Raw genomic sequence first — 16,937 nt, 5'->3', positions numbered from 1 at the left:
TCAGGGGATTGTCTGAAATCATGCCTGAAGATAGAGCACCACAGACCCGTGACGTTTAAAAGGGATGGGCTATCAAAGTCAGTGTTTACCATCGAGGGATTTGTTATCGAGTCACAGATGCATGCTTACATGGGTTAATTAGAAACCAATGAGCTCATTTACAACACAGTGCTTAGCTTAGATTCTCACAGCGTGTTCGCTCACAAATCTTCACATGCAATGTTTGTTCACTTGACCTACTCATACTTATGACTTCGTTGTAATTACGTTTTGTTTTTACCTACTTTGGTATCTTTTGAACGGCGTGTAGTTTGTTGAGAACACCGAGAATCAAGCGTGTCATGTATACCTCTTGAGAAAAGGTTATTGTTTAAGAATGGCTTTGAAAAGGAGATCAATACTTGCACCAGGTGACGCTAAGGTGAGACACGACGGGCAAGTGCCAATTGCAAGGACTGTCCTCCCCTCGTAATCTGTCCACTACATCCAGTTGCAAAATGACCAGTCTGGACATCGCTCACCCAGAATCCATCACCATGTATCGATCCGCGGCCTACCACCGCTAGCTGTCACTCCGAGTAACGAGTAAGTCCGGGGCGCTCGTTCAACACGAGCCTAGCGAGCAGGAATAGGCAACAATATGTGTACTGCCTCGTAGCGCATTACCTCCTCTGCTTTCTATACACAAAGAAGGAAAAGTGTAATTTTATCAATACATATCCTGCTGCTTCAGGAGTGCGTTTGTGTGAAAGGAAATGTCTTACAGACGTTTTCACAGCAACTTGCAACAAATGGATAAAGTTTGTGGTGAGCACTACTGGGGTTCAGGTTTTGTCGGTAATCTTGGATAACTTCCAGGTGTCGGTTGTAGGAACCCGAAAACGCCATAGGAAAGGGGGTTTCTTTACCTGTTTCAGCATCTAAGGTGATGGTCCCTCCGATTCGATGAGGAAAGATTGGGGTTAGCTGACAGGACATGGAGTCCACTTCTGATTACACTTCAGTCACATTTCCTACGGATTACTTTTTTGACCAGCTAGGGGATTGGGACTGGAACGGTTCTTGGAACGGTTCCTGGAACGGTTCAGATTTGGGAGAGGATCTTGCTCGGGACCTCTGGACCGAGATTCCGTTAGGCACTGTTTTGACTATTCTGTGTCTTCTTACAATAGTTGGAAACGCCATGGTACTACATGCAGTCAGGACAGAGAAGAGACTCCAGACGGTAGGTGGTGGAACGGTATAACTTTGTATATTCGTTGGTAATGTAGTTTATAACAAGGAAATATACACAATATATATAAATACTGTTTATTATTCAAATACATATATGTGCAATAAAAAGGCTGCGTTTCTGTATTTCCCTATGGCCGTCCAGTTAGTTTGTAAAATCTACAATCCAGTCATTTATTACACCGTAAATACATATCCCTGGATCTGAAAGCTCCCATCATTTCCGGAATCGATTGAAAAACTTTTTTATTATTAATAAGGAAGAAAATATTTTCATGTCTTCTGGACATACAGTGCTGTGCTCAACGTGCATGTCGAGCTCGTATCGGGTGTACATATTTTCCAACATTTTCTTAATTATAACAAGCCGACATTGTGCTGACATTGAAGGAGTGGCTATTAAAATAACATACGATCTGTTGTCATGATCCTAGTGTCTAATGTCTTCGCATTACACTAATGAAACACCGTTTCTGGACTTTCCACAGGTTCCAATATCACTTGACATTCGACCCCTCCAGAGACGAACATTGGCTGAAAAAGTCTTTGTCTAATTTAATAATATATGATGAAATAAGTACCGATGAAACACAAATGGATATACTTTCATTCGTGTTAGATATGTGTTATTTAACATTGCGTATTCTTTAGAAATATAATATTATGAAATCGGGAGGATAGTTTTTGTCTACTGTTGGCAATGCTTTACGAAAACCAGTGATGCGTATTATGTCCACAAATGACAAGTTTCCAGTTTACTTCGGTGGAGCTTCGCTTTCCTGCTTCCATACTAACAGCGCATAGAAAACTGCCCATAATACACATGTGTTCGGTATTACAAGTGTTTGGTATCTGGGTTTTCATCGTAAGACATAGCCTATCTTGCCTAGACTAAACATTGCCATGTGTTAACACGTGGTTATATCAGAATTAACATGGTGATCAAATAGTGCGTTTACTACTTCTAAATTACACCTTAAAGAGTAGACGAATACATGACATTGTATATATGATACATACATGAATATGAATGAGGAAGGTTATGAATTTAAGTTGATGAATCTGCGTTTGTATGGTCGTTTTTAAGTTTTTTAAGTTTTAATTTCATCAGTGAGTCCGCGTGTTGTCAGGACAAGTATACATGTACCATATATCGCTCTATTCGGAGGAATCTTTTATATAAAATTTGTAACTCAGGGAAAACATAGAATAATACCTGTCTAACACTTTATAATCACAGGTTTCGCGGTTTTTATATAAATCTGATAGACCTGAACAAAATAGAAATAATGGCTAGGGTACTATATGTCGCCTATTTCAGCACATTTATTTATAAAATGTCAAAGAATAGAACTGGTTCTCCAACATGCTTCAATAATATCAGACCAGTGTATCTGCTACAAAACTCAAACCAGGGATATTATTTCTTCATATAGCTTTAGAGGTTGAAGCAGAAATAGTAACACATGAAAACATCTCCATTTTCGCCACGATTCTTCTACTTCTATTCGCTTTTTATCCCGCTTCTTATCCTGCGAACAACTTGAGTCAATTATTAGCCCCCGTAACTTACAGTATCGAGTATCGTGATCAAAATGTCTTGTGAAGACACCAAAGGTTCAATCGGAAAATCCATACTTGTTGGCATTCCTGAAATTTACTGCATTTGATCTGGTGTAGTTAGTGTCGGTCGTATGTCTACGGCCACTCTGAAAACACGTGTTAATCCCTCTGACAACTAATTACCCACCTCTCCTCATCAACGTAGTAGCAATCTAATAGCAGTCTCTAAGGCGTTGATGTGGCTCGTATTGTCAAGACTGATTTGTGATAACGAATATGAATTCTAAACATGAACGCGTAATTTTACTATGAATTTGTGCCTGTATTGTAAAAATATAAGATTCAGTATTTTTTTATGATTCTGTTTGTTTATTTTGTTTGTCGTTAAACTCCGCTCTCAGAAATATTAAAGCTATATGACGGCTGTCTGTACATAATCGAGCCTGGACCAGACAATGATTGACGTCATGAACATCGATCTATGCAATAGGGATACGACATGCATCAACCAAGTCATCGAGTCTGGCCACACGTTCGCGTTAGTCGCTTCGTACGACAAGCATGGGTTGCTGAAGATCAATTCTAACAAGGATTTTCACGGCTGTATATGATTATGAATTATGTTGTAAGACTGACGCTTTGTAGAGTTCTATATCTTGCTTTGAATACTTACTCACGCCACTTTTAGTATTATTCCAGTCATACCACGGCAGGGGACACCAATGGCTTCACACATATTGGGACTCAAGCCTGATTCCTTTGCCGTGATGATCGAGCAAACGGTTTAGCCACGAGACCCCCTCTGCCCCTAATTCATAATTTGTTACTATTTTTGCAAATTGTGTCTGGAGGGTGTAACCCATGGGGCAGGACATGCTTCCCCTTTTCGGGAACACCTGGTGTCATCACTGATTTTCAGTGATTTATTCATATCATTTTACGTCCAGTGGAATCTGTTTCGATGGGTTGGTTGCCCAGGCTGCTTGTCCTCTGGCGTTAACATTTTATAATATTAAAACGTACATCATCTTGGCACATTTTGGTGTGTTCGAAAATCTAAAAGTTGAGAAAATATACTCAGGAATTTCTTCAGTTATTCATATCCATATTAAATATTTTTAATGATTAAACATGTGTGGTATGGTTTTTAAAGTAATATATTGGTGAAATACAGCCTGTTCGACAAAGACTATACCAAGATGTTTTAGACCTCTAGATGGGAAATGAAAGTATTGCAATGCCTTGACGTACTATCACTGAGGCTACTTTTGAACAGGTAGTACATGGCATATGAACAGAGTATCAATTCCGTGTCTGCAGGTTTGAGTTACAAACTGACGCTAGAACAACGATCCAGTTCAATAACATTTACGAAAGCGGCAATATTCAGTAAAATACAACATCATTCAGCCAAGTGTGGCAGATCGCGGCAACATAAAACACATCTATCACGGAACAACCTTAATATTGTACGTATTCGACATATATGCACTTTTCCTGTCACCGTAGTATAGCAAGAATCGATCAGTCAGTTTCTACATCAGATCTATACAGTGAGATAACAAGTACAGTAAACTACGGTTATAACGAACTCAAAGGGACCACTAATTTTAGTTCGTAATAACCGCAGTTCCTTATAAGCGTATATACAGCATATATACAACAAATGGCCGGGACTAAAAAATAAGTTCGTTATATCTGTTAGTTCGTTATAAGCGTGTTCGTTATGTACGTAGTTTACTGTATCTTGTTACATTTTGACGTCACGAAAATGCGTTCCACTTAAAAATGACGTAATGTTGAATAACGTAAATATGGACGTGTAGATATGCAACATTCAGCACCAAGAAGTAACACGCAGCAAATCTGTGTCAGCATTTTTCTTTACCTGGTTTATGAATGAGTTTAATTAGGCAAATTACAGCGCGGGGCACCAGAAATGAGCTCCACACATTGTACCCATGTAGAGAATCAAACCTGGGCCTTCGACATGAGGAATGGATATGTGGCTTTAACCAATAGGCTACCCACTGATCTGATGCAAGATGATGATAAGTCATTCTGAAATTCACCAATAGACTAGACTCCATCAATATCTGAAATACGCCGTCCTGATCAATGATAATATTACACATGTACATCAGCAGCTTATAGTCAATACACAGTGGTCATCATGTCGACACAAGCAGCCCGTCCATTTTATATCTGTTGTCTAACAATGTCAACAAACCAGGCTAGATAGTAATACGATGATTATATATACCGTTGCTAAGTGTTATAAATTACCGATATATCGACAGTATTGACATTCCAGCCTATTGCAGCGAGGAGAGCTGTCATGTCAATCAGATATACACGTATTTTGCGCATGCATCAAAGTATCCATACGCATAAACACTATGTGTATTTGAACGGATGGCCACAGATAATCAATGCGTATTTAGATGAACCTATGTTTGAAGACATTTGGAAAAGAAAATCCATCATGCTATTTCGACCATAAACATGCCAAAAATGCATGATCTATGCGTGGCAGTGGCGTGGGTCTGCATGCCCACATGCTAACATTCGATGGTTCTGCAATATTAAGAGTGATTTAAACCAAGCGCCAGTGGCCCATGTGTGCTCTTGAATCACTCTTTGAGAACTGGATGGCCATTGCCTGGAGATACGGCTTGTAGTGATGCGCGACGGCATGTTGATGGTGTTGCGAGCAGCAGCCTTGGATGTCCATGCTAACGTGCAGTTTTCTTCTGCATGGCCGTATTGATTGGATGATCACAGCTTTCATCTTTGAAAAACTAAAAGCTTTCATTATAACGATTCACACTAAAAGACTTTGGACACCGTATTTGTAATAATAGTTCTGCACATGACTGTGGAATATATTAACGTTATGAAAATAAAACCTCTCTCTCTCTAATAATAGGGACGACACATTCACATTCATACATACAGTAAACTACGGTTATAACGAACTCAAATGGACCACCGAGGTTAGTTCGTTATTACCGTAGTTCATTATATATATATATATATATATATATATATATATATATATATATATATAGAGAGAGAGAGAGAGAGAGAGAGAGAGAGAGAGAGAGAGAGAGAGAGAGAGAGAGAGAGAGATAGAGCAAATGCCCGGCCAAACGAAACAATTCGTTATATCCGACAGTTCGTTATAAGCGAGTTCGTTACAAACGTAGTTTACTGTACTTCAATATGACTTTGATAAATGATTTCCCATACTATTATGATTGTACATGAAAATACCTCACAAAGGAAATTATATAATTCAGTATCAGCTGTGGAGAAGTAATGTATTCCCCGTCGCTGACATTTCCTTTCCGCGATTATTATCAATCATTTATGTATATGCTTTCATGGCAAAAAGGTTTCAGGTGTATATATGGAAAATGACATACAAACATCACATTATTGAGTCTTAAATTGATAGATAGTAGGTGAGCTAATGAATGGTTTACGCAACTTTAGCTTTTATTCAAGTCACGACACAGCTGTGGTCCTAGAATGGCATGGAAAGAGTCAAGATTGCTTGAGAACTGCTAAGAGAACTATAACAACCTTGCAGTGTTTATTTGTATTGTAATGAACAAGTATGCATGTACTGCCATGCTTAACTGTAAACCATATAGAAGATGAATGTCAATGGTATGTGGTACATGCAGTTTATTCCGTGTCAGAACTAAAACTATTATGTATCTTCTACTTCATGAACTGTATAATTTTATGCATTTGTGATTATGTGTGTGCATGTGTATATGTGATATGTTTGTCTGTGCGATTTTCTTATATACCATCCATAATGCACTACAGCGACACCTGACATCCCATGCGTCAATGTATAATGGTGTTGCTAGGTAATACATATTGACTAAATGACAAAATTTGATTCATGCCTATGTTACGATATAAGTGCGACCTTACCCAATCATGTTCTCTCATCATACAACAAACTTCAAATTATGAAAATCAGTTTAGCAAAGACACATTTCCGTCAATGCTTTCTTCTTTCGATCCGTGTTCAATTTCAATAAATAATCTTACATACAAAGCCAGCAAATACATAGGAATAATACGCTGATTCATATATATTGATAATCCCAGACACCTGTGGTAATTTCCATACAGCTACTACCAGTCAATAATGCGCCAAGATAGCACCACCCGCCATATTATATTAGGCCAGTTAGTTCCGAATGTAAACGTACTATTTCTCGTTACGCTCAATCCATGCAGTATCGCAGTGGGTGGGCGTTTCTAGTGATCGCAGTGCTGTAGCAAATATGAAACGTCAACACCAGAGAATACAGTCTCTATTCAAAGCCATGGCTATGAGGCATGGTTACAATTTGGCGTCTCTGAGAATGGCCGTCATTTCGCACATGGAATACCCTGAGGAGATAAGCAAGCTTCGGCCCTGAGTTCCTCTCGCTATGATTTTGTGTGTATATTTAGCAGACAGAGACATCACCCAACTCCGACTTGTGTTTATTATTAATGTAACACGACCATTATTCTTGTCTGTCGGGTGACGATGCGAAATAGGTGTGACTGTTCCTGATATGAGAACGGTTGTATTCATTCGGTGAACAGACAATTGCATTACGATCACTTTGATGTAGCGGGATCGTTAAATACCGTTTAAAGGCCCTAAGGGACTTGATCACTTGTATTGTCTCGTATTGGATTGTGATTGGTTGATATGTTTACAGACCTTTGTTAGATATAACATTTGTCATAGTGAAAGGGCCCTTTTAGGATTAGGGTCAGACAAGGCCACCGGAACCTCTCGCTTGGCATCCGAGAAGACTACTGTTGAGTTGCGACCAAAAGGATGAGTTAGTGAGTAAGGTTGTACACCGTGCGACCCTTAGGCGTGCCACAAACCTATGACCGTGGGTTCAAACCTCAGATTCCCTTTATTAGGTTTTTGGTTTGACAGCACCATGTTCATTGCCTCGGAGTGGTTAAAATCCAAGACATCATTTACAGGCTTTCCCGACACGAATTAACTCGTTGGCCAATATGAACAGGACACATATTTATTCCAAGACGCAAGCTTTGCCGATCAGGTTATTGGTGCATTGAGATGAGATACAGCATTTTACCAGTATCTAAGGGCCACATATACTTATAACATTTGAACAAAAGAGGAATGGTATAATATTTTTTTGAAGTCTGCATGAATGTTTAATTAGAGATGTTGCGTCAGCCTAATATAGGATGAAATATTTTCTTTCGGCGAAGTCCACAAGCACCGGTTTGTTGCTGACAGTATCACATCAGGTTATCTGCCATCTTGGTGGACGTTGAGCTACAGGGTACCAGCGCCACCACTCTCGTAACCGCCATACTTAAGTGAGCGTGTGAGTGAGTTGGGCTTATCGCCGCTTTTAACATTATTGCGGCGTGTCAGCTTAATGTGGGAGGAAAGCCCGAAGTGATGCAGATCTCAGATCTCTACCACTTTAGTGAAACCCACGAGCACGGGTATGGTGCTGACAAACCTAGAATCATATTTGGGGGAACGGGGATTCGAACCCATAATCATAGGTTTCTGGCGTGCCCAAGGGACGCAACTCTGCACCTTAGACGACTGGGCCACACGTGCCCCCGCCTTACTTAAGAGTAACCTTAGCTTTCCTTTTGGAGGCCATGTCGTATGTGTCGGTTACAAATGGTTTACCTGTGAAAAGATCGAAACGAATTTGGAGAAAAATATTGCATTACCTTTGCTTTCATCTGAAGTTTGATTTCTTGAATTCGCTTGAAGTTAACACATTGCATTCCGCTTTGTTCTGTAATTGTTTTTTTCTGGTCTGAACTTTCAGTAGTATATTTTCCAAGTTCTAATTATTTTCTGTCCCTTTCAGCTTTGTTTTCCTTTGTGTGGTTCAAAAGATATAGACTTTCTGTTTAAATAAAGTCCTGACTCTCAGCGTCGTAGTGTCCTTGAGGTTTAATCAATATGAGCTATTTACGTATAATAAATGTACAGGGACACGGAATGTTTTGTAAGACATTCGACGAAATACAAAATAACCATCATACAAACATTCAAATTCTGAAACTTCTTGTCAAGACAGAGCTCGAGACATTCTGATCAAAATAAATCCCCTTACCAGAAATAAATTCAATCATTTTAACCGGAATTGCTTTTTCCAGTTTCCTTGGAGGATTAACTCTGCCGGTGGTTCTGGAGTGCTCCCTAAGTGATCTAGGTCGCTAAATCGAGTCTTGGAAGCAACCAGCTATCGGGGCCGTGAGCGCTTCAAAACAAAATGCTGCTAATTTCCTGTAAACGGCAGCTAACTAACTTTTAACGCTATAACGTGAAATAGGGTTTGTAGCAATTTGAAATCAGTTAGGTATGCGTAGCCAAGCATAGCAAAATTGGATTAGGCCTCTTTCCTCTCGTCTTAAGCTGATAAATGAGGGGCTTAGCCTCAATCGTGCAATCTTCGTATGGACATGAGCAGGCAGATGCCATTCTGCTTGAATTCTCTAAGGGATTGGCTGTAGTTGCAGAAACGGTATAATGTCATCGTGAAATCTGCTACTCATTTTTGTCATTATTGACAGTAATAAAATGTGTTAGTCTGAAGAAATAAGATTTTGGTAAATTTGCTTTAACGATTTTTTCCTAGAAGTATCTTTCGATCCTTGCAAATTCTTCCAAAGCTAACCCTATGGCATATGGATTTCAACCATAGTCACCAGTTCTTACAAACTGCAAGGCCCAAGGAGTTAAATGTATACCTCTCAGATGATTTCAACATATGTTTGAGTTTCAATTGGAAATATCTTACGTTGGCGATATTATATAAAGATGAACTGTACTAGCTCTTATTCAGCACTCAAAATTACTACTACATGGTTTGAATATTTCACAATATAATTTGATTTTTGTGAATAAATTTAGAACTTTTCAAACACGGTAGGGATCATGTGGTTGTTTATTCATTTCTCATCCCAGTGTTCACTAAACCTAATATATTTTTCCACATAATTACCCAGCCACAGATTACGTTCTACAAACTGTTACAGGAATGAGTGGTGGTTAAACAGTCATAATCACATTTATCACCAGTTCTTTCAAGTTTCATTTACATAAAAATAAACTCGGTATGCAGTTTAATAAATATTATACCTAAACTTGGGTCTGATTCTAGGTCAATGCTCTCACCCTGTGGCCTATCTGCTTCAGTTTCTGACATATGGTTAGGTATTGATATAGCCCCTTTCGAAATATTACCAAGAAAACGCCATATTTGTTGGGGTCTGAATCTTCTTTCTGTCTGTACATCAGAAAAAAAGATATTGAAATACTCGACTTACTTGGTTGCCGTAATACTGCTTTCTTGATAGGCTTTTTCTTTCGACAACGTGCTAGTGTTAACGCCGTAGGCAAAGCCATGTTAAGAATAGGTGTACTTTCGTATTGTTATGCGAATTGTTGTTTATGCTAATTGTGTGACTGGCGGGTGATACGGGTAGGACAGAGCACGCTTACTCTTTTAGTGAACATACTGATTTTCAGTGATCCAGTGATAAAATTTTCACTACTCTTTTGCTTTTAGGCCCAATGAAATCTGTTTCGTCGGATAACTGAATATTTTCTGGCATTGACGTTTTATATTACTGCGACAAATGCAGACAGTGCGTGAGTGAGTTGGTTTAAAAGCTGCTTTGAACAGCTATCCAGATACGTGATGACACCATTGCAGAAAAAGAGTTGCGTGACTGTCGTTATGGAACCCACGTTCCTGTATCCAGGACAAGAGCATGATGGAAAGAAGCAATGGCTCTCGGCTGTCCTTAAATGTCAGTCAGCATCTTCACAAGAAGGCCAGAACGAGTTCCACGGAACAGAGCGCCATCAGTTAGAATCAGAAGATATAATGAATGACCATCTACTTACCTCGACCGCTACAGCCCTGTTGGCCGGTGGAATTAGGCTCACGATTATTAAATTGTTAGTTAATTTCCTCATCATACGCGCATTCTGTTCACCAGAAAAGAGATTGTGATTCTATTAAGTTGGTCCTTGCCATCGACGTTACCTTATCAAACCAGTCCATCAGAGCGGGCATGACACAAACTGTCTCTGAGAACGTGAAATCAGGCAGAGTCGATCACGTCCAATTCGTTATCTGTCCTCCAAGCCTGGACCAATTTATAGGAATTGGAAGCAGTTGGCAACTCCAGGAAGTTCATTCACAGATAACGCGACCTTCGCCTTGAAAAACACTTGTTCATGTTCTTGTCATGATTCGTGTAGACCCATTCATAAACAGCACACAATAGTTAAAATTCGACATTGCTACCGTCGGGATTATTGTGTTGTCATGTTTGTTGAAGACTTTCCCGTCCAAAGAAAATTACACATTGTGTAAATCCACGTGTCTTAAGTTTTTTATGTTTGAAATCCGTTTTAGTGAGCATGTGATACAAACGAACGTTTGCTTGGTATGATTTTATTTTGATGTTACCTAATGACCTAATATGTTTTAACATCAGCAAAACCAAAGTATTGTCTCCGATTATCTCATCTGCACAGCGGCGGATTGGTAGCCCGGTGGTTAAAGCATTGGCTCGTCACACCGAAAAACTGTGTTCGATTCCCCAGGTGGTCCCCGGGTGGTCAGGCTTGGTGAGTTGGTTCATAACATGTCATCGTAACCCGACGTCGTTGGCAGTTGTTCAGGATATCGGTCACAGGACTGTATTCTTAACAGGCCGAAGTCATGTAGCTGGGATATTAAGACGGCTTCACACGAGCAACATTAGTTTGTAAACAGGTTGGCAAGTTTCTGTTTCCATTTTGCAGCAGAAGAAAGCAAATAATGATATCATATCTACGCAGTCTTCATACACACACGCACGCACGCTGGCACACACACACACACACACACACACACACACACACACACACACACACACACACACACACACACACACACACACACACACATACACACACCTAATTAAGTGTAAACTTAAATAGGCAAACACACACCCGCACCGTGATATGGCTAACCAAAGACGTATACACGTCATATATATATTTGGGATGACATAATGCTGAAGTTGTCAAGACACACAGACACATATATGCGCACGCACGCAAACACACACGCATACGAAGCACACGTATGGGGTACTTCCTATCAGCGTCTTAGGATTGGTATAATTGATATATCACAGATTCCATTGCCCCGTTGGTGACATGTATTCATCATGTGTTATTCAGATATTTACTCTCCCCCTGAGTGAACAAAATAGATACAATACACGTTCGTAGCTTACCAATGATTGAGACTCCTCAGGCCAGGCCATTTTTTTCTTTTTTGATGGATGAGTCGATCCGAAAGTTTGCACGAACAACAAACAAAAAATAAAACCATTACTGTGTTTAATCGAACTGATCTTTTTGTTTGAATTTTGCCGAAGGACTATTTCAAAGTTTCTTTTAGGAACTGAAACTAATAATTAAAAGAATATTCATAAGAAATCTCGATTTGATTTTACGATCCCGACTATATCATGATCGTGTGTTTATGAAACACAGTCAAATAGTGGGAATACCATGTCTTCGTGCCCCATCGATGGCACCCGTCACAAACACATGCAAAAGCAAGGCAAGTGTTAACCTAAAAAATACACAGGCTATAGGGAATTGTATCAGGCATAATTTTGAATGAAATTTGGAATCAATGAAATTTGGAAATGTCCTCCATATGATTACCATAAAACATTTTTAGAGCCTTACTGCGGCATTCACTGTCAGCTTGATCAAACAACTTTTGAGCAACTTTTGAGTCGTATGATGCTATTTAAAATAAGCTCGATTGTACCTCAAAAGTTGTAGACACTAAAGGTTGGAGCTGCTGGAAGACAGCACGACAAAAATGGAAAGTTGACTATTAGAAGGTTGAAGTCACCCCTCTTGTTACACAGTCTTTGCGGAGAGTTTTTTTTTTAGAAGTTTCTTACTTATTCTTTTCCTCACTTGCACATTTCTCCGGAAGATATATTAACATAACCTTAATTATGCGGTTTCCTTAATTGTATTCTAATAGCTATTATCTTGGAAAAAACGTTTCCCTAACTCGTTAATATTTCATGACCGCCTCCGCGGTCGTACCAAAGATCCGGGTTACAATTGGTCTTCAGCAACCCATGCTTGTCGAAAGAGGCGACTAACGGGATCGGGTGGTAAGGCTCGCTGACTTGGTTGATGCATGTCATCGTATCTCAATTGTGTATATCGACACGCATAATGTCAATCACTGGATTGTCTGGTTCAGACTCGATTATTTACAGCCCGCCGTCATGTAGCAGGAATATTGCTGAGTGCGGCGTTAAACAACAAACAAACAACAAAAACAAAAACTAATAGACGTTAAAAGATGGTACTTGTTATTACCCAGTCTCGTGCTTCGTATTAAGGGGATATATCGAGTCAGTTTTATGTGTCTGAGTGGGCTATCCATTTTAGACTGTGGCATTGTATCTTAGCGGGTTTGCTCTATTAAACCCACATCGGGAAAAGTCCGTACTTGTGCAAGCAGCCAAACTCAAACGAACCTGCTCGTCAGTATATAAGTGCGGGGCGGTCGGGTAGCCTTGTGGTTAAAGCGTTCGCTCGTCACGCCGAAGACCCGGGTTCGATTCCCGATATGGGTACAATGTGTGAAGCCCATTTCTGGTGTCCCCCGCCGTGATATTGCTGGAATATTGCTAAAAGCGGCGTTAAACCATACTCACTCACTCACTGTATAAATGCAATAAGTTAGAACTCGAAGTTAAGACCTATTTAACCACATCTCACATGAACAGTGACAAGTCTAAAGACAAAACAACCTGATGAGAAATTAGGGATCGTCAAAGATTCCTCAATTAGTCGTACCAGGATCCGATGATCAATAGTTCGAATCCCACACTGGCTCGGAATATGATCCTTGGACTGGCAGCGTGATATGGATGCTTGTGTGTTTCTCCAGAGAGTAAGTCGTCGATGACTAAATGGTGTGTCCTCCAACGCAAGATTTACACGCCGCAATTGAAATACTATTCAAACCCTCGTTACACAAACTCACTCATAAGGAATTAGTCTATGTCGCTGATGAGAAATGACGTCAAATATCACTCGTTTAAATTAAAAGAAAATAGCCGCGAAGAATTGCCCAGCCATTGCCTAGGTAGCGTGTAGCCAGGCCTGCGAACATACGCTCATCTCTGCATCACTTTGATGGATTCTCTGAACCCCCAGAAAGAGGCTTGCCTCCCGGTTTGTATTGATATGTCTCTGCCGAGTAAATTAGGTGTTTGTTCGCACAATACATGGCATTTAGAGATCAGCTTTAAGCAAAAATGTCCTTGAAGGAAGGCTGAAATTCATCAAAAGTGTCAAAGAACTGATGAACTTATAGAACCCCGGTCTAAATCTACACACATTGTACGATCAAGGGATGTTGAACAGAAAAAAAAGTAATTATACCTCAAAGAGATGTGATTGGATGTACACTGTTTGAAGTATGATGTTAAATTCACGTGTATATTTATTCAAATTAGTTACTGTATTGTTGTCACATGAAAACAGACCCGTGAAGATCCGGGTTAGAATTGGTCTGCAGCAAGAGGCGTCTAACGGGATCGCTGACTTGGTTGATGCACGTCATCGTATCCAAATTGCGTGGATCGATGCTCATGATATCAATCACTGGATTGTGTGTCTCAGACTCGATTATATACAGACCGCCGTCACATAGCTGGAATATTGCTGAGTGCGGCGTTAAACAACAAACAAACAAATCTTGTAAGTGAAGTGACTGATACCGTTGCAAGTAGCTATATATGGTCATGTATGAATCACTTCATTTTACCTAACTGTTCTGGTGTCTTTTAAAAAAAGAACCACGTAGAATCATTAAGGGTTATCTAACAACACAATGAACAAGCGTTAAGTGTATTCAGATCGTGTCATGATAACATTCATCTACCAACAAATGAGGGGTTTCGTGGCATAAGTGGGCAATGAAGGATTAGTGTCCTAATTAGTTTGAAACATTCTAGAAGACTCAACCGCTTAGATAACTGATTACAGTGGAATTGCTTCCTGGAGATCACGAAATAGCTTTCAAATAGCTTGAATATTGCTGAGTGCGGCGTTAAACAGAAAGACAAACAAACACATGACAATAACTGTTTTATGAACAGTTTGTATTGTTATATCCTGTGGGTATATTCAGTTGTGATCCGCTCCCCCTGGTTCCACTCCATGATTCAGTCCATGATTCAGTTATTAACCTTTCAGTACCATACCGTCTCTAGTTGGCTTCGTCAAAGTTCTTTGTTTCTTTCTTTCTTGTCTTACATCACAGTTTGCAATATTCCAGTTATAGTATGTAAATAATCGAGTCTGGACCAGACAACCAGTGATTGATATCATGAGAAAAGTACCACACGGTCGGGGAATGATGACACGTAATTAACATGTCACTGAGCTTGACCGCGCCATCCAAGTTGGCTGTTTCGGACGCCCATCAGTGTGGTGATAGGTAACTATTTTAAGCCAGTTTCACACAATATCCACGAAAGTGGTAAATGTCTACGACAGCTGTCACGTCAGGATTCGTTCCCATATTAGGTTGGCACGTCGAAATAATATTGAATTACTGCATGCGTTCGATTTCACAGCCCTGAACGACCCAGGTGAACCCGTGTTGACCAATATAAGCACCTGTCAACTGATATACGTCATACTGTTGACCTACGTTGCCCATACCCACTAAACCCCTTGGGTGTTGCAGTCTGGTTAGCAGCCTCCATCGTTAAAGCTAATTAGTTTCATTTACTGATAATTACTGTTAATAAATTTAATTAACTACTGGTATTAATGTCTGATATGCGTCAGGCGAATTTCAATTTTGATTGCTGATAGACATACTTATAAATCAATAATGCCACCTTGGTGATGATTACGCATGTTTCTTTGATGTTCTACTCGTTATTTGGAACTTTACTGTCATTTAACATGCGTTATATAGCAAATGTACAATGGCAACTTTGCCAAGCAATGAAAAATGTATTAACCTCGGAGTCCCATAGTTGTGCTATCACTGTTGTGTTTCTGCTACTCCTGACAACTACGTGTATTTTGATTTATATCAAAGGTTGCATTTTATTACTTGCCCGTGAAGAGATCATCTGTTTAATAAACATACAGCTGTATTACACATTGTGTAATACCAAAACGCATGTTAATGTACTCTCGGAACACGTTTCTAGAACAAATATTGAAAGCTCTCAACATCCCTTGGCTTATTCAACGACATTGCGCGTGGAGTTGATAGATCACTGAGAGCTTATGCACGCTCGATGCTGCTAGGCTGACGTCACATAGCATTGTTTCGCCGATGAATCTTGCAACAAAATTCCACAAATTACGTCATCGGGTATTGTGACGTTATTGTAAACTTTGAGGCGCAAGGCCCCGTTCCACAAGGCGATCGTACTGTAGCGCAACGACAGTCGTTAGTCTAAGTTAAAGTATGTGACCTGCGATAGTCTTAGCCCTACGATAATTTTGTGAATTCTAAAGGTGGACCATTGTGTGGTGTTAAATTCATACGTTTCAACTTTTGACGTGTTTGGAGTATTATTCTGTTAAACTCAATTGGACTATGCCGTGGGTCGTGTAGGTGTCAGCCTATTCACACTCAACGGTATAATTCTAAAAACGTTATAAATGACAAGTAGTAAATAAAATACTAAACTCGCTCCAGTGTAAAACCAATTTTATGAATCTCGCTCTTCAGATACCACAACTATTCACTCGTTTCATAAAATTGGTATTACACGGGAACTCGTTTAGTATTTTATATTTATTCAAGTTACCTTTGATTTACACAGGTTAAATTTAATGAAGTTAGGTTGCCAGACATTTTAATAATCGAACGCATGTACCCTAAAACAGCTCTCTCACGCAGAGATGTATGTATCCATAATAAGATATATGTTACCTATCACCCGTACAAAGTACGAGGAGAAAGAATTTTTTCATTGTGTTTCCGAAAAGTCATTTCAGGCTGATTCATTTGTCTACCGCC

The 16,937-nt window shown here is 39.6% G+C and overlaps 1 protein-coding gene across 1 annotated transcript in view; it reads left to right on the top strand.

The window, feature by feature from the left end:
* Positions 1-949: 949 nt before the first annotated feature.
* Positions 950-16,937, top strand: part of LOC139445919 (histamine H1 receptor-like) — a 113,601-nt gene continuing 97,613 nt past the window's right edge. The window contains exon 1 of the mRNA XM_071227174.1: positions 950-1,225. Within this exon, the coding sequence (XP_071083275.1) occupies positions 977-1,225 (249 nt within the window). The 5' untranslated portion in view covers positions 950-976. The remainder of the gene's footprint in view (positions 1,226-16,937) is intronic.

The sequence above is a fragment of the Haliotis cracherodii genome, unplaced genomic scaffold, assembly GCF_022045235.1.
Source record: "Haliotis cracherodii isolate W230 unplaced genomic scaffold, xgHalCrac1.p SCAF_6, whole genome shotgun sequence".
Lineage (NCBI taxonomy): Eukaryota > Metazoa > Mollusca > Gastropoda > Lepetellida > Haliotidae > Haliotis > Haliotis cracherodii.
The sequence above is the reverse complement of the archived record's forward strand: the minus strand, read 5'-3'. Positions and strand labels throughout refer to the sequence as shown.